General features: G+C 51.8%; 1 protein-coding gene across 1 annotated transcript; it reads left to right on the top strand.

The window, feature by feature from the left end:
- The first annotated feature begins 3,693 nt into the window (after positions 1–3,693).
- On the top strand, positions 3,694–17,081 carry GLMP (glycosylated lysosomal membrane protein). Its single transcript, XM_075907434.2, has 6 exons — positions 3,694–3,849; positions 9,046–9,303; positions 9,975–10,166; positions 12,235–12,453; positions 13,588–13,865; positions 15,526–17,081. The coding sequence occupies exons 1-6, from the start codon at positions 3,757–3,759 to the stop codon at positions 15,692–15,694; spliced, it is 1,209 nt and encodes a 402-aa protein (XP_075763549.2). The 5' UTR covers positions 3,694–3,756; the 3' UTR covers positions 15,695–17,081.
- Positions 17,082–18,054: the final 973 nt, after the last annotated feature.

Genomic DNA, 18,054 nt, shown 5'->3' with positions numbered 1-18,054 from the left:
GCTCCAAGGCAAAGGGCAAATGTGCAGTAGTTGGGGGGAAGGGCAGCTGAAGGGCTGGGCCTGATAATCTCTTGACCAAAGCAGTTAGGATCCCCTGTCAGAGGCTCCAAAATCTACCAGTAGATCCCAGTCTACTGATTGGTGACCACTGGGCTAGATCAATCTATCTTTCTTGACTGTTAAGGCCAGATGGGACCATCCATGTTCAGTGCAGGCCACAGAACCTCACCCATCTACTCTTGTAACAGACACCCTAAGCTTTGGCTGAGACCTCAGATCATGATTCATAGGATCCACCATTTACACTAGTTTAAACCTGCAAGTAACTTGTGCACCATGCTGAAGAAGGCAAAAAACCCCAAAACAAAACCCACCACCGTCTCTGCCAATCTGACCCATGGCTAAATTCCTTCCTTACCCTGAGCACATGAGCAAGACCCACCAGCTGCATATCCCGGTACAAAGAATTCTCTGTACTAACCCAGAGCCCTCCCCACCTAGTGCCCCATTGATGGCGGTTGGAGATACTAGTCACAAATCGGCCATGTGGCATTGTAGGCTGCCGCCTCACCCATCCCTCTGTAAACTTACCAAGCTCGGTCTTGAAGCCAGTTAGGGTTATTTACTCCTGTTGTTCCAAAACTTTAGAACTCTGATGGTTAAAAACCGTTGTCTAATTTCAAGCCTCAACTTGTTGATGGCTAATTTATATCCATTTGTTCTTGTGTCAACTTGGGTCTTAAATTCAATAACTCCTTTCTCTCCAGGGTGTTTATCCTCCCGAAGGATGTATAAAGAGCAAATGTCTCTTTCCCTCCCCCCCCAGCCCTCATTTGATCAGGCTAAACTAGCCAAGCTCTTTAAGTCTCCTAAACTAGTTTTTCTGTTCCTCTGACCATCCACATAACCCTTCTCTGCACCTGTTCCAGACTGAATTTATCTTTCTCCAACATAGGAGACCAGAATTGTGCACACTATTCCAGTTGAGTTCTCACTAGTGTCTTGAATAATGGCATACACACTTCCCTGTCCCTACTGGAATTACCTCCTCGCTTGATGCAGCCAAGGACTGCATTTGCATTTTTCACAGGCACCTCTCATTGGCAGCTCATAGTCATCCTATGATCAACCAAAACATCTAGGTGGTGCTCTGCCTTTGTCACTTCCACCTGATAAGTCCCCAGCTTGTAGCAAAAAATCGTGTTAGTGTTAGTTAGTTTCTTTGCCCTTTGCACTATTAAATTTCATTTCACTTCTATTAGCCTGGTTTTCAAGGTCGTCCAGATCTTTTCAGTGACCTTTGAGGCTCTGGGCCCAAGTTCCTGCAACTGGAACTTAGGTTTTACCTACACATGGTGCTTAGTGCACTAAGGGAAAACACTCAGATACTAGGGTGATGATGAATGTGGTATGAAAACGTCTATGTAACAGAGCAAACATAATTATGTTGCACCCATTTGACTATAATTTTAAACTATTTGGCTAAAGCAATGCAAATCCCATGGGGGGACACTTGAGTCAGTTTACAGCTCACAAATAGCAGTTTAGTTTGCATCAGGTTTGGTTACAACGGGTCCACTTCTGTGTGTAAACAAAATGGTATTGCCAGTGCATGAAGCTGAACAGAATAGTCCTCGCCCACCCATAGAGAAACCATACTATAGGGCTATGTCTACACTCGCGGCTTCTTGCACGAGAAATATACAAATGAGGCTTAGCGTGGAATATCGCCGAGCCTCGCTTGCATACCTAATGAGCTGCCATTTTTGCAGAAGAGGCTCTTGCGCCAGAAGGAGCTGTCTACACTGCCCCTTCTTGTGCAAGAAAAACCCTCTTGTGCAATGCAGTTATTCCTGAAAATAATCGGCGTAGCAGCATTGCACAAGAGGGTTTTTCTTGTGCAAGAAGCAGCAGTGTAGACAGCTCCTTCTGGCACAAGAGACTCTTCTTAAAAAATGTCGGTTCATTAGGTATGTAAAAGAGGCTCGGTGATTTTCCACGCTAAGCCTCATTTGCATATTTCTTGTGCAAGAAGCTGCGAGTGTAGACATAGCCTAGATGTTTGGTGTTGGCTGGTAGGGTCTGACCATTGTGATCTTCTCTCCTTGTTCCCTTGTGCTTCCCTGTATCACTGTATTTACCTGGGTTCTCTTCCCTCAGCCTACTTATAGGCTGTGTCTACATTGCTGCAATCTTGTGCAAAAGCGGCTGCTTTTGTGCAAAAACTTGCTGCCTGTGTACAGTGTCCTCGAGTTCTTGTGCAAGAGCACTGACGTTCTAATATATGAAATCAGGGCTTCTGGCGTGAGAACTATGATGCTCCCGCTCAGGAAGAAGCCCTCTTTTGCAACTGTTCTTGCGCAAGAGGCCAGTGTAGACAGGCAACATGAATTTCTTGCGCAAGAAAGCCCTATGGTTAAAATCGCCATCAGAGCTTTCTTGCGCAAGAGAGTGTCTACACTGGCATGGATGCTCTTGCGCAAAAGCACATGCCAGTGTAGACGCTCTCTTCTGGAAGAGTTTTTGCGCAAAATCATGCCAGTGTAGATGTAGCCATAGTGGAAACTTTTTAGGGCAGGGACCATCTTTTTCTTCTGGGTTCCAACAGCACCTAGCACCATGGAGATTCGCTCCCTGGCTGAAGCTCTTAGTGCCATTGCAATGCCAATAATAGATCATAATAGGTCACAGTAATGCAATATTATTGGAAGAGAAATGTGGGAAATGAATAGAGAAAATAGATCTCCCTTCCCTCCAATAAAGGCGGTATTAACTGCTTCACAGCTCGCTCTATTTGTGCTGCACTACTGCATTTCTGCCATGGATATCTCAACAGAACATATGCAGGGTAGCACAGCAGGGCAGGGTGTTTTTCTTTTGTCAGCTGTACCGTGTACAGCGGTGCTATTCCATGCCAGAGATGGCTGCATTTCAGCTGCGGGGGGTGTGATTCCTGCAGTTATAGAGAGTATGTCTACACTATGCCACTAACAGGGGAGCCGACAGCGGGGCCAGGCCCCTGGGTAAAGTGGGGCGGGGGGGGGGGCAGCTTTGCAATCCTGGAAGGGGCATGGCCTTAGTACATATGAAGTAGTGGTAGCGGCAAATGGAGCTTCAGGCTCTTTAAAATTGCCAGGCCCCTGGCGGGGATTGCTCCCCTCCCTTCCCCCTCATTGGTGGGCCTGACTAAGCCCAGGTTTGAGTGTAAAGTCCCCCTGCCATCTGCACACAAATCATTCTGACTCCAGCACTCGGGGCCTGGATCCTTCTGGGACCCTACTAGTTGGGTGGGCGAATTTACGGAGGGGGGGTGTCCGGGCTGATGAGGGGTGAGACCGTGAGGGTGAAGGTGGGCTGTATGGCACCATAGTTCACAAAACTGGGGGGGGGGGGTTGGGGAAATTCAGGGGGGGTATACACCCCATGGGGGCTGTAGGGAAACCGCTGGCAGGCACGCCTAGGTTTTGGGTGGCACCGAGTGCATGGACTGAGGGCAGGATCGGGGCCCTAGCGCTTTGGGAAGGCAGATGTTGAACAAACACCAAACCATGAACAATATATGAGTGGACTACCCCCCCCCCCCCCCCCCCACACACACACACACATTTTTTCCCCTCCCCCTTCCCGCCACACTTTTCAGGCAGCGGCTCCTTTAAGAGCCGTCCTCTCCTTTAACAGCCGACCGCCCCTTCCCCTTTAAGGAGAGACGAGCCGGGCAGGCGCACGTGAGCAGAGAGTTGCAACAGAGTAACAATTATGCTGGGGGCAAGTAGCCTCCTGCTCCCGGGGCTCTGGCTGCTGGGCAGCGTCGCTTGCCTGCGGGGGGCGGCTGGAGGCGATGGAAGGAAGGTAGGTAGGTGGGGACCGAGCAGCAGGGACCGATGCTTTGCTCCTGGAGCTGCAGCATCAGCTGTTCTGGCTGCCCAGTGGGACTCTGCAAAGAGACCGGGCGGTGCCGGGGCTGGGCTGGCGAGGGGCGAAGCGGATCTGGGTTTGTTTGGGGCTCTTTGTGTGTGTGTGGGGGGGGTTCTCCCCAGCTCCCTGGCTCAGCTGTTTCTCTGCAGGGTGTCCTCGCTCCGCCCTTCAGCCCTTCCGGTTGCATCTTGGTTTTCACATTAGCTGCAGCCTAAAAGGGGCGGGGAACCTTTTTGGGGTCGGGGGCCTCGGGCCCATAGAAAAATCAGTCGGGGGCTGCTCAAAAGTGAAAAGGGGGGGGGGGGGACCGTCACTGTCGTAGTATTCCGTCTGAGAAACAGAGGAGGAGGGCTGGGCTAGTAGATTTTTGTGGGCTCCTCTAGGCTCTGGGGTGGGGCCAGAAATGAGGGTTTTCCGAAGGTTTCCCATGTCTGCATAAGAACTGGCTGCTCTGATTTGGGACGAAGGTGGGTGGAGAGTGTGTACTGGCTCTCTAAGGGAGCAGGATTCTTACCCTGGCTTTGCTGCTACTAATGAACCTTCCCTACATCTGGGCCTGAGACAAGCCCCTCTGTGAAGTAAGCCAGAGACCTGACGTGGTAGCCTCCAAAAAGCAGGTTGGAAGTAAGCGTGTGTGTAACAGAATCTCCTCTCAGCCTGGGCTCAGATACTCCCTCTTGGGCACTGAGGGGTCCAGTGTTCCCTGGGCCCTCTCTGGGAACTGGTGCCAGGCAGCCTTCCTTGGAAGCTGGGTGCTCCTGTGGCTGCTGAGGAGACATCCCAGTGCTGCCCAGCTGATTAGCAAAGCACCCACCATTAGGTTTTGTTTCTCTGGGTGGTGCACGTTTGCGCATGCCTGGGGGTACATACGCATTTATTCCACACAAGGCTGGGAAAGATTAGAGGGAGCCTTGGGCCCGGCAGGAGGGACTGGGTGGCTCAGAATCCTGCTAATGGCAATAATGGATGGTCCTGCGAGCAGCCTGGCTTCAGACGGGTGGGATTTGCTCTAGCCTGTCTCACAGGAGCCGTTTCCCATAACTGGCCCCACTGTTGTTTCTGGGAGACCTGCAGAGAGAGGGCAAGGGATGAATGGCCCCGGGCACATATGGGAAGCGGGTGAGTCTAGGGCTGAGGAAGGCAAGCGCCCCCCCCCCCCCCCCCCCCCCCCCAGCCTGATCCCTTTTGCCTGAGGCTCTGCTCTTGCCTCCCAGGGACCCCTGGCAGCCATGGCCACTCCCACTGTAGGGGCAGGCCAGCTCTTCCCCAGTGGGCAGTACACTGCCCCAGCCTTCCCTACCTCCCAGTCTGGGAGCAGGCCATGCACTGCCCCAGCCTTACCTGGCCCTACCTGGAACACAGGGGAGAGGGAGGGTGGGTGGTGCTCAACCCCGATCTCCTCATCTTTCAGAGAGCTAGCAGCACAACCCCAGCCTCAGTGCGGCTGAATCCCAGACAGCTGTGGGGGAGACCCACTGAAAGTGTGTGTGTGGGGGGGGGGGGGGTGGATTGTGGGCAGAGCCAGACGGGCCATCTGGGAAGTCATTGCCCTCCCTTGTCTCTTAACCCTGCCTCCCAGCACCTCAATATGTGGGAGTCTGGGAGGAGCTTGTCCTGCAGGTGTTTGGTCTGTGTTGGGGCCTGGAAGTTGTCTGTTCTTGGGGCATATTCGTGCCCCTGTGTGGTTCATGAATAACCACCGCTGGCCGTCACAAGGGAGGAGGCGCTCAGCCCTTTCCTGCCGGTTGTCAACAGCCGTCTGCTCTCCAAGGCTGGCCAAGTCATGGGGGTGGGGGGGGGGGGGAAGACTCTTCCTTGTAGAAAGCGGTCTGCCCTTTCAAAGCAGGAAATGGAAATGCTGAGCTAGTGTCTTTCTCAGCCTGCAGTCCAGGCTAGCAACTAGGGGCTTCTGCAAAAGTCCTGGTCTCCTTGGGACTTTCCTTTTTTAGTGTGAGAAGGGAAACCTCGATTTGTCCTACTTAGTCCTGCTGTGGGGGTGCGGTAGGGATGAATTAGATCATGGCTTGAGAGCCCTTCCCTCTACATTTCTAAGCGTCTGTGAATCATTGTGTTAGTCCTGGTATAACTCTGTTGGTTAAGGGTGTGATTTATTTTAACTTATTTCATTTTTTTAACCAATATACCAGTTCAGCCCTCCCAGCATGGCTGCAGTTACTGCCATACCAGTGCCTGGTATTAGTGTGACACATTTCGAGAGCCCTGTGCGGATACAAACTTGGTGTCTGCATCTGCACTACCTTCCCAAGCTGCCTCATCTGGCCCCGCCCAGGCCTGTGCCATGCCTGCTGGCTGGAGCTCCAAGGAGAAGTTGGGGGGGGCGGGGGGGTGCTGCCCAGGGGCAAGGGCCAGCAGCCACATTACAGGGGACAGGGAGGCTGGACAGGGGCCGGCAGGTCAGTGCAGGAGGAGGCCTGGGAGTGGGGTCTTGCCTGTCCAAGTCATGAGGTCACCCACCACCATGTGCATCTGCAAAAATGATCCCTGGATATCTGCATCCACATCTGCAGATATAATGCGGATATCTGGCAATTTGCAGGGCTCTACTTATTCCCCCTTCCCATGTGGGACTAGCTGTATGGAATCACGTGTACTGGCATGCATGCTGCCCTCACACTTGAGGGGTTGTTTGGCTTTAGCTATCCTGGGATAAGGACAGTGACACACACACACCCCCCATTTGTGTGTGTTTCAACAAGGTTTTATGATGGGTTTCTCCTCTTCCTCTCTGCCCTGTGTAATCAGCAGGGAGGTAAAATCCTGTGTAATTGGTTAACTGCTTAAACATGAAGATTAACCATTTAACCACTCCCGCCCCCTGCAGGCCCCGACTGTGTCCCTAACCCCCCCCCCCCCAGGCCCACTGTGGACAGGGGCTGCTCTGGACACCCAGAGCAACTCTGTGCACAGCAGGCCCCACAGGGCTGGAACAGCCCTCTGCCCATTAAGATGATGCTTATCAGTTACACTTTCACATCCCTACCCATAGTCTCCTTAGACAACCACCTAACCTCAAGATGATTCTTACCAAGAACCACAGGACATACCACGCTAATACCAACCCTGGTACCTTCCCTTGCAACAAACCCTGTTGCCAGCTTTGTCCACATATTTACTCTGCTGACACCATGATTGGACTTAACCAATTCGGTTATAAGATCAAGAACACATGTTCCTGCTCATCCAGAAATATAATTTATGCTATCATGTGCTGACAGTGTCCGTCTGCTATGTACATTGGACAAATGTCTCAGACGCTTCACCAAAGATTCAATGCACACAAAACAGATATCAGACAGTATCACAAAGAAAAAACAGTTTCTTGCCATTTCAACCAGAAAGGGCATTGTCTCAATGACTTGACTACCTGCATCCTGCTTCAAAGACATTTTCACACCAGACTTGAAAGAGAAACCTCTGAACTGTCATTCATGCTTAAATTTGACAGTTTACATTGGGGTCTCAACAAAGATGCTAATTACCTTACCCATTACTAAGATAGCTTCCCCAATTATCACCTCTAATATCATTAGCTCACAGACGTTTACCTCCTCCTCTTATCCCCCCCTCTATTCTGAAATTTGATTTGTCCTTTTTGTGTGTGTTCACTTTTTTTTATTGTATCCCTTTGGTATATATAGTCATGCCAATTTTCTTCCACAACTTGATCTGAGGAAGTGGGTCCGGATCACGACAGCTCATCACCTAATAAACTATCTTGTTAGTCTTTAAAGTGCTACATAGTCCTGTTTTTTGTTTGATCCCTAGTAATGAGAGTGTTGAAGCAAGACCAATAGAGAACCCCTCGATTCTTCCACTTGGCCTGCATCAGAAAGAAACTGGAAATGTTTGTCTCCCTTCCGTTGGCTATTGAAATTCTGCTATGTGCGGTCAGATACTTTGGCTTGAGTGAAACATGCAACAAAACTGGGGGCTGCTCCAATTATGGGAGCTCTGTCTAGATGCTCAGGATGATTCAGTGGGTTCTCCTCTGTCTCAGCCTCTGGAGCCTTGCATGCCAGATATCCCATCAGGTTTGACAACATCTAGGGGTTAGGAGAAGCCTCCTTCCCTACCTTTAGGGTCCATGGCAGTGTTCCCTGGAAGCTGTGTGTTTTGTGCGGCCTCTCAGATTCAAATGTGGCCCAGCGGATTAGCAGCGCGCCCACAGCTAGGTTTGTTTCTCCTGGTGGTGCACATTCACACATGCCTTGGTGGACGTAACATTTATTCTGCACATGGATGGAAAAGATGAGACCATTGGTCCATAATGTTCAAAATACAGTTGTACATGTTACTGTGGAGTTGTACCTCATTCCTGTAGTAGGTGAGGGAGTGAAGCCCTCTCTGGTCTAGTAGTTAGGGGGGCTAGTCTCCCTGGGTCCTGGTTTTCCCCCACCTGTATAAGGGTAGAGACTTTACTTTGCCTTACAGGAGGTGTGTGAGACTGAAGACAGTGAAGGTTTTCTTGTGCCCAGGTGATGTGATAGTGGGGACTAGGGATATAAAATCCTGTTTAATTAGCTAACTAGTTAACTGATTAGAGGCAATGCTGCTCCTGCCTGGCTAGAAGCCCCCTCCTTGCTGGTGGGCTGGAACATCCCGCCCCCTGTGGCCCCCACCACTGCAGGCAGGGGCTGCACTGGCTGAAATGCAGGAGCAGCCCCTGCCTGCAGCAAACCAGGATGCTCCACAGGCAGGGGCTGCTCTGGCATCCCTATCGGAGCAGCCTCTGCCTGTGGGGTGCCCGGGCTGCTGCAGGCAGAAGCTGCACCGGAGCAGCCCGTCTCTGACAGGTGGGGAAGCTTCAGTCCCACCAGTTAAGGTTAACCAATAAGTCTGACCCATTAAGGGTAAACGTGTTAAACCTTCACATCCCTAGAGGGGACCCAGGCAGGTTTGTCTGGGCTAGACTGTCTTTACTAACGCATCCTATGACAGCCCATATGTTCCTGATCCACTTGGGCCCTATGGAGTCCAAGGCGGACAATCCCCCTCTAACCTTGTTCTGCTGTTGCCAGAAGGGCAGGTGCTGAGCGGAGTCCAATGAGCCTGGCGATGGTTTGGGTGTGTTACTCATGCCCTGCCCCTCTTCTGCCTCCCGCTGCCCAGGTGACCCTGGAGTACAACCCCGGCAGGAACGGCTCCTCCCTCAGCCTCCTGCACGTGCGGGCCGTGGGCCGGAACGACACCCTGCACTACGTGTGGAGCAGCATTGGGGCGCCCACCGTGCTGCTGCTCTACACCCAGAATGAGAGCAGCACCCTGCACGTCAACTGGACCAAGCTCAACTCTACCTCCCCCGCTGGGGCCATCTGGGTCGAGCCGCCTGGCAGCGTCGTCTACTCGACAGCTGTCGTCTTCACCAAGGTAAGGGGCACTCGTGGGGAAGCTGGGTTGCAGCAGCAGGTGCTGCCTGATGGAGCTGCCCCCTGGGTAGCTCTCAGCTCAGCTGATCTTAGAAGGTGACATCCAGCTCTGACGTGTGGGGCAGCCAGATTCCCCCTGTTCGTGCCCAATACAGGGCTTCCCTGTACCACCTTCTCCAGCGTGCTTCCCCCACCTGCTTCTTGGGGGGCACCCACCAGTGTTCCCAGAGCATCCACGGCTAGCTCTGTTTTGGTGGTGCACATCTGTACCTGTCCCAGTGCACAGAACAAAATTTATTCCACACATGGAGGGGAAAAAATCACCACATGGATGGCAAAGATTAGAGGGAACATTGGAGCCCACCACTTCTGGTGGATGCTTGCAAGCTGGGGAAGCTGCTGCCTCTCTTCCTGCGTGCTGTCCCTTTAAATTTCTGGTGCGGGCAGCTCCTTCTGGGGAGTGGTAGGGAAAGTCAAGCTACAGGGAGCATGCAGGTGGGCTGAAAGGTGGGGGAAGGGTTTGCAATGGTGGGTGCCTTCCCCAGCGGCCAGGTGAAATAGGTGAGACCAGCATGGTGTCCTGCATTGCCAAGGGATTGGGGTGACTTGTGCATGTGGGGGTTGAAAGTCTTTTTCCATGAGAATCACAGCTCTGCTCCCCCTCTCCACCAGGTGTTCGAGTACAACGGGGCCAACGCTTCAGCCCTGTCCACGGGGCAGGGTGAGACCTTCTATCCTCCCTACGACCTGGCCGACTTCTCCTGGAATGGCAGCCTGAACCAGACAGCCCTCACCGCCAAGTTCCAGGGGGTGAAGACCTCTGACCCTGGGGGTGCCTTCCGCAATGGCACCATCTCCTTCCAGGTGAGGCTGTCCTGCTTCCTTTCCTTCCTAGGGGACGGGTCCATTGCTGCTAGCCATCCTGGGGGTGAGGGTGACCTAATGTCCATTGAAACTGGTATCTCATCTATTCCCAGAAGACACAGATTCTCCCCCACCCTTCCTGGGCTTTCTTGAGTCTAACCCTGGTGCTACTGGGCATGTCACATGGCCCCCACTCTCTTACCCTCCATCTGCCCTCCCCAACCCATTGCCTTGCTCTCAGCTGCCTCTCCTCTGTTGCTGTAGGACCATCTCCCTGCCCTGTGCTGGGTCTCTGAGCGTCTCCCCAGCCCTGCTTGCATTCCCTCCACCCCCATACATACATTCATACACGCACCCTCCCCTCTTCCTGGCTTGGGGAGGAGGGGGCGGGGGGAACTCAGGACTCTGCACTCAGGAAGGAGGCTATGGCTAGGCAAGGCTGCCTTGGGACCTGCTTCCTGGCTGCCAGAAGCCATCTCCCATTCTATCCCTCTGGGAGTAGGAACCAGCAATCCTGACTCCCAGCCTCCTGCGCTATAATGGGATACAGGCCCATCCCTTGGGGAACGTTCTTCACTGGGCCTAGTGTCTCTGACCTTCTCTCAGCCCCAGACTGTTGGGAGGAAGCTCCTAGATGGAGGAGAGAAAAGAAGGGACCATTCCCCAGATGATCCTCCTGTATAATGCAGGCGGGAGAATCTTGTCCAGCAGTCCCTGCATCCAGCCCATATTTCCCGGGGGGAGCTAGGGTGTCTCCCAAGGAAGGATGTCCTGCTTTGACTTAAGGACTGCAGGAGACCACGAATCCTTCAGGCCCTTAGGTATGTATGGTGGTGTTCAATGTCAGCACGGCAGTTTCATTTCATTGGGTTCGTCCCTGTCAATGTTACTTACAAGAGGCACATGGGGTCTCTTTCGGGGAGAGGGCAATCCGCCATGTTTATTGGCAGTACAACACGAGAAGCACTGTGTGCATTCACTCGCCTCCTGCAGAGAGGGTCTTGTAGTTTACTTGTCTGTCATGGCTCAAGTCAATTAGGTTGAACAGAAGCGAGGAGCTGGGCTCTGCCAGTCATGACTCTGCAGGACTAAGCCCAGGAAGCCAAGGCAAAAGCACCCCATTTTTATACTTGGAAGTTCCCATTTGAGTCTATGGATTTTTGCAGTGCCAGGCTGCAATTATTCATCCTTCAGTAGTGTTAACCTTGGAGTCTTTCACAGTTATCCTTTGGTTATTTTCAGGCTTTCCAGCATTCTCTTGTTAGTTTCCTCACTTTCGGGGGGAGAGAGGGTGTCTGCCTGTCTCCAAAGCTGCTCACCTCTGCTAACTTGTTGCTAGCATTAGGCACCATGGCTGCTGCTTGGTTGTCTTCAAGTTTCTTACTACTTGACCATCTGGGCATTTGCGATGGTTTTCACAGTTAGCCTTCACTAGGGACACACCTTCCATTCACCCCCAAACAATTTTACAGACACATTCAGACAGGGTTTCCTTTTAGAAAGGACTGTATCGTCACAAAAGAAATAACAAAATCTCTCCCAGCTTAGTTAGCGATGCAGACAAGAGGCACAACTTAATTTGTAGTGTTGATAAGAAGCAAGACCTTATAGGCAAATATAAAACTGTCCAAAGATAAAGGCATGATGTTCCTGCTAAATATGAGGGCTGGCAGTCAGGGTGAAATGGAAGTGCACAGACCTTTATGAGCAAATCATTCTATAGTGATGGGTATTCTATAGTGATCCCATACTTGTATTCTTAAAATACTACACTTCAGCTACTGCTGTAGGGCGCATGTAATTGCAAGGTGTGTCATGGGGCGGAGGGAACCTGTTGTCGTATTCTTGCTGTACCACTTGTATTACAATAGCACTGAAATTGAACCCCTCTGCACTGACATGATGCAGTCCCAGCCTGAACAGACCAGGGAAGATGTGAGGGGGAAACTGAGGCACAGGGGGTGACTTGTCCAAGATCACTCAGCAGAGCAGAGGCAGCACTGGGACTAGCCCATGGGAGTCCTGAGTCTTGGACTGTGCTATTCCTCTCCAATGTGTCCACCTCCAGGTGACTGCCTATGAGCAGAGCAGCCGGGACAGCCCCCTCCCTCGCCTCCTGCACACCGCCAACAGCTCCAAGGTGGAGTTCATCATGGACAGGGTGGCCCCACGTGGCAACAGCTCTCGCTTCCTGCTGGAGGTGGTCACAGTGGAGGAGAGAGGCCGGCACAAGAGGCTGAATTCAGTGCAGTCCATCGATGATGAGTACACGCCCACCATCTTTGAGGTGAGATCTATGGTTACGGGGAGGGGAGACATCAAGCAGCCTAGGCCGGAACTGATTAGGTGCTCAGATACCACAGTGATGGGCACCACGTGTGAGCCGATATTACCACGGTGATAGGCACCACATGCAAGCCAATATAGATTAGAAGGGGGGTGGAGAACGCTGGAACAGGAATGAATATTGCCGGAGGAGGGGGATTGTCCCATTGTAATGGCTGGTGCATATACTGAGGATAAGTCTATTACTAGTGCCAGCGAGTGGAGTTCCTCCGTGCGCTCCAGTGGTAGGGACGCGAGCTCTTGGCACTGCATGCTGCTAGCGATGGGTAGAGGTTTATATTGACAGGGGAGGCCATGCAAATGTTAAGTCCAGGTTGACTGGAAAATAAAAATTGCCAAGGCATGCTGCTTGTTTTGTGTTGGGATTTTGTCTTCCAAGGAGACTTTCCAGATGGCTCTAAATCTTAAGCTTCAAAGATGAGGGTTGGCGAAGGGCCTTTTGCCTAGCATTCGTTCCCATGGGGTTGGTTTATGGCTCCTGTTTGTGCTGTCCTGAAACTCCCCTTAAGCGCCTGCTTGTGTGGGGTAAATCCAGTCAAAAGAAAGTGCTTGCAAGTCTGTGCCAGAGCTGGGAAAGGAACCCAGGAGTCCTGGCCCGGAGCTAGCTGAACATGCTCTCTGTAGTTCTCCGGTGGCACTGGAAGGAACCCTGGCTCTCTGCACCCCTGCTCTAACCACTAGGTACAGCTCCCTCCCAGGGCTGAGGATAGACCCCGGTAGTCCTCCCCTCCGGGACCAAGCACCAGACCATCCCTGACAAGTGTCTATCTAACCTGTCCTTAAATACCTCCAAGGATGGAGATTCCACAACCTCCATGGGCAATTTATCCCAGTGTTTAACCACCCTGACAGTTAGGAAGTTTTTTCCTAATGTCCAACCTAAACCTCCCTTGCTACCCATTGTTCTCTTTAACGCCTGATAGGATAAAGAGTAACTTTTTTAACCCCTCCTCCTAATCACCTCCAAGCTCCCAGCTCCCTGCCCTGGAAAGCTCCAATGGGAGAGCACTTGGTTGTCATGCCCTGGCTTTGCCTGCCCTCTGAACGAGTTGCTTTCTCTCTTGATGGGGGGCAGATGGCCCAGCTGGTGTCTGAGCCCCACAACGACAGCATCGGCTCCAGCTTCTTCCAGTGGAAGACGACGGCGTATGGTTCCAGGGATGCAAGCCGGGAGAACGCCATCCACTGCCACTACCAGCCCCTGCAGACGGCCAACCGGACGCTGGCTGGGCCCAGCATAGCACACGCCTACTTCGGGGAGGCGCTGGAGCACAGCCACAGCATCGCCGCCATCAATATTTCCTTCGGGGGTGAGGACGGGGAGGTCTACATGGAGAAGGGCTACCTGAGCTGGTGAGTGGTATCTTCCTTCTACTCCCCCTGCTTGTCTGAATGGAATCTTCTCCCCCTTCCCTGCCACCATCAGCGGTATTCCCTCTGTTTTCCATCCATGTGTGGAATACATTTTATGTGCACTGAGGCATGTGCACCACCAGTAGAAACTCATGCTGCCGACTGTGGGCGCACTGCCAATCAGCTGGGCAGTATTTGAAGCTCTCCTGGTTGGCAACCCAAGTGCTCAACTTACAGGGAACATGCCCATCAGTGCCATCTTCTACCCACTACCCCGTAATGTGCAAGGTGCTAGTCACCGAGCCCCATCTCTCCTTGCCCTGCTAGTCTGCCATGGCCTACTTCAAACCCTACCCCCTGCCCATCTCTGCACAGAGGGAAAGTGACTGGCCTGCACGGCAGAGTCAGGATTCGAACTCGTGTCTCCCAAGTTCAGTGTTCCAGCCCCGAAGTTACCCTCTGTGCCCATTGCGGGGAGGAAGGAGGCCATGGGATTGGCTGTTTGAATGTTGGTGGCTAGCCTCTTGAAACCTTGTGGATAAGGGAGAAGCGGTGGACATGCTATACCTAGACTTTAATAAGGCATTTGACACAGTCTTGCATGACCCTCTTATCAATAAACTAGGGAAATGCAGCCTAGATGGGGTTACTATAAGGAGAGTGCATAACTGGCTGGATAACCATTCCCAGAGTAGTGAACAATTAACTGTTCAGTCATGCTGGAAGGGCATAACAAGTGGGGTTCTGCAGCATCTGTTTTGGGACCAGTTCTGTTTAATATCTTCATCAATGATGAGATGATGGCATAGAGAATGATTATTAAGTTGCAGATGATGCCAAGCCGGGAAGGGTTGCGATGGCTTTGGAGGATAGGGTCAAAATTCAAAAATCTGGACAGATTAGAGAAATGGTCTGAGGTAAACAGGATGAATAAAGACAAATGGAACCGTACTCCACTTAAGAAGGAACAATCCGTTTCACCCACATAGAATGGGAAGTGACTATCCAGAAAGGAGTACTACAGAAAGGGATCTAGGGGTCATAGTTGACCACAAGTTAAACATGAGTCAACGGTGTGACTCTGTTGCAAAGTAAGCAAGCATGATTCTGCGATGAATTAACAGGAGTGTTGTGGGCAAGACACAACACCTCCTCATCTGCACTGATTAAGCCTCAGTTGGAGTATTGTGTCCAGTTCTGGGCACCAATTTCAAGAAAGATGTGGAGAAATTGGAGAACGTTCAGGGACAAGCAACAAAAATGATGAAAGGTCTAGAGAACATGAGATATGAGGGAAGACACAAAATTGGGCTTCTTTAGTTTAGAAAAGGAGACAGAGGGGATATGATGGCAGTTTTCAAGTATCTAAAAGGGTGTTACAAGGAAGAGGGAGCAAAATGATGGTTGAGGTTGGATATTTGGGGGGGGGGGATGGGGCATTTCCTAACTGTCAGGCTGGTTAGACACTGGAATAAATTGCTTAGGGAGGTTGTGGAACATCCATCACTGGAGATATTTCAGAGCAGGTTAGACCGAAACCAGTCAGGGATGATCTAGATGGTGCTTGGTCCTGCTGTGAGTGCAAGGGATGGGACTTGACCTCTTGAGGTCCCTTCTAGTTCTAGGATCCTATGATTCGTTTACTACTTGCATCCCCCAGGTCTGCCTTGCTCGGCTTCGGCACGCCCCCGGAAGACACCTTCTCTCCCCTGGTGATCGCCATCATGGCTGTGGCCCTGGGCACCCCTGTGGTGCTGCTGCTGGCTGGGGTCCTGGTGCTGCTTTTCACACGGAGGAAGCGTTATTCCGAGTACGAGCCCATCAACTGACCGACGTGGGCAGGACTCACAGGGGACGCCCTCGCAGTTCATATCCTGGACTCACCCGAGGCTCCTGGGAGCTTATTTATGAAGAGCTACAGTTACGTGTCCTCTCTTTCTCAGTGGCCCTGACCCTGCATTGCCCCAGGCTCACAGGGGAATCGTGCAATGATCTGCAAGGCTACCTCTGTACCCTTGATCCTGGCCCTTAGGAACTTGGCTGGGTGGCATGGGAAGAGACCTGTCCTGTGTTCGTAATGGTCCAGCCGTCTGATGCCCTGCGGATGGACTCTCCCCCCCCTTCCCCCCAACCCCCCCCCCCGTTCCAAATCCCACTGGAAGTCTTTTAGAAGCAGTTTCTGGCATGGAGGTTCTCCACAGGGGCGCTCCAGTACATTCCAGGGCTGGAATCCAGCCAGTGAACGGTCTCCCTTAAATGGGAGGGGGCGGCAAAGGCATTAGGTCTGGCTCTCCCTTCGCTCCCCCACATCAGCATGCCTGGCCTGGTGTTCACAAATGCAAAGCCTTCCCAGAGAGCATTTTGCAAGGTGCTCCCTAGCATCAGGCTTTAATCCCTTTGCTTGGTTTTTAAACCAGCTAGGGAGGGATGGTGGCGGAAGAGGGGGCTGGAGGCGTTCACCAGGGGGAGCCATGATCTTCAGCCTTCTAAAAAGGAGAAACCATGAGTCCTCTTCCCCCACAAAGGGTGGGTCACGTGCCTTTGTGGTATAAATCACGAGGCCAATGAGCTGATTTCATACCCACTCCACACACACAGTCCACTTGAGTGGTGGTAAAATCACCAATTCCTTTAAGGGAGAAGATGGTGTCACATGATTCTAACGGGCAGCTGCATGCTCACTGGGGAGGCGATCCGCTGCCTGCAAATTCCCTGAGATGGCTTACAATCCCTTTCCTCCTAGCGCACACGTTTTTCCAAAATGATATCCCCCTCCCCTCCCCGCCAACGTCAGCAGCTCAATGTGAGGGGTCCAACGTAACCCCTTGTAAGGCAACTCAGATCTTTATTTTGGTCAGTGCTCGGCCCTGCCTGCAAAATGGGCCCCCCCCCCTTTTTTTTTAAAGGATGCCTTATGTTGGGCACCTCAAAAATGATCAGTCCCTTTTGGGAAAATCTTGGCCTGAAAGGTCTAATTCTGATTGCTCAGGGGCTCCCCTCCATTTGCAAGGTCCAGGTCCCATTGCTGCTGCACCCATACTCACACGCTGCCAAGTTTGCTCTGAGGAGCCCGGTCTCAATATGTTACTTGAAATCTCCCAAGCCCCTTTGCTGGGCTGTATTCAACTCAGTGTTTGTGGGGCCATCACATGTTTTTCTTGAGGCTTTCATCTTTGATCTGCCTTTTTGGACCAATTAAAGTCTATTTTTAAGACTTCAGTGCCTCTGGGTGGCTTTGTATGTACATAGGGCCAGGCTGGGAGTGAACTTGAACATTCGAGTGGGTCTGGGCTAGCTGCTGGGTGAACACAGGAGTAGACTGTCCCTGCTCCACAGATGGAAATAAATGCTCTTGTGTCCTGCTTAGTCAAAACGGACCACTTTGGGCAGCAAGACATGGTGGTCAAAAGGGGTTCTAGCTTCATTGCAGGAATCTCCACCTGGGATAATGGGGAGCATAGTGAAAGGGAATAAGTCTTTGCTAATTTGACTGTTGGCTGGGAAATACAATCCTAGTTTCTCTTCTCTACTGCTGGATTAGGCCTCAACTCTGTGGCTAGGGTTTAACCAATACCGGACACCCTCTTCTTCCCCCTTCCTTCCCCTACCAAGAAAAAACCCCCACCAGGGAAAACATTCTGTTGAGGTTGTGGGGGGGGGGGGGAGGGCAAAGTTGTTGAGCAAAAAAAAAAAGGTAAGCATCTGGTATTTTTACCTCCTGTAAAGGGGGGGGGGGGGAATCAGAAAATACCAGACATTTTAGGTGTCCAGTACTTTCTGAATTTTTTACCAGCCAGGAGGTGAACATACCAGGCTGTCTGGTATTGACCCAATCTGTGGCTAGTTCTAATTTTTCAACTAGTTCTACCAGTGAGGGCTTCTTGATCACAGTTAAAAGCTAAGCATAGATGATCTCCCAAGCAAACCTGCCAGGATGCCTACATGGCAGATCTACAGAGAACAGCTGTGATCAACTTGATGTCCCAGGGTGGTGCTGGAGAAGCAGAGGTGAAATGAATTGCTCATGGTCTTGTAGAGTGTGGGGGTTTTTTTGGGGGGGGTTAGGGTTTTGGGAGGGTACATCCAAGGGTGGCAGTTTAAAGTTAGTGTTCCATATAAATTCCAAATCTCCTGGAACTTGGATTTCTCCCTCCAGCCTGGAACCACATGTTGCTCTTCATTTTGGATG

The sequence above is a fragment of the Pelodiscus sinensis genome, chromosome 22 (genome assembly GCF_052426305.1).
Source record: "Pelodiscus sinensis isolate ZL-2025 chromosome 22, ASM5242630v1, whole genome shotgun sequence".
NCBI classification, from domain to species: domain Eukaryota; kingdom Metazoa; phylum Chordata; order Testudines; family Trionychidae; genus Pelodiscus; species Pelodiscus sinensis.
The sequence above is the reverse complement of the archived record's forward strand: the minus strand, read 5'-3'. Positions and strand labels throughout refer to the sequence as shown.

What these genes read in the sequence shown, in the direction of transcription:
- GLMP (XM_075907434.2), top strand. Translation starts at nt 3,757, where the DNA reads ATGCTGGGGGCAAGTAGCCTCCTGCTCCCGGGGCTCTGGCTGCTGGGC. An exon ending in CTGGAGGCGATGGAAGGAAG is followed by an intron (nt 3,850 to 9,045) that starts GTAGGTAGGTGG and finishes CCCGCTGCCCAG; the next exon opens with GTGACCCTGGAGTACAACCC. An exon ending in ATGGCACCATCTCCTTCCAG is followed by an intron (nt 10,167 to 12,234) that starts GTGAGGCTGTCC and finishes GTCCACCTCCAG; the next exon opens with GTGACTGCCTATGAGCAGAG.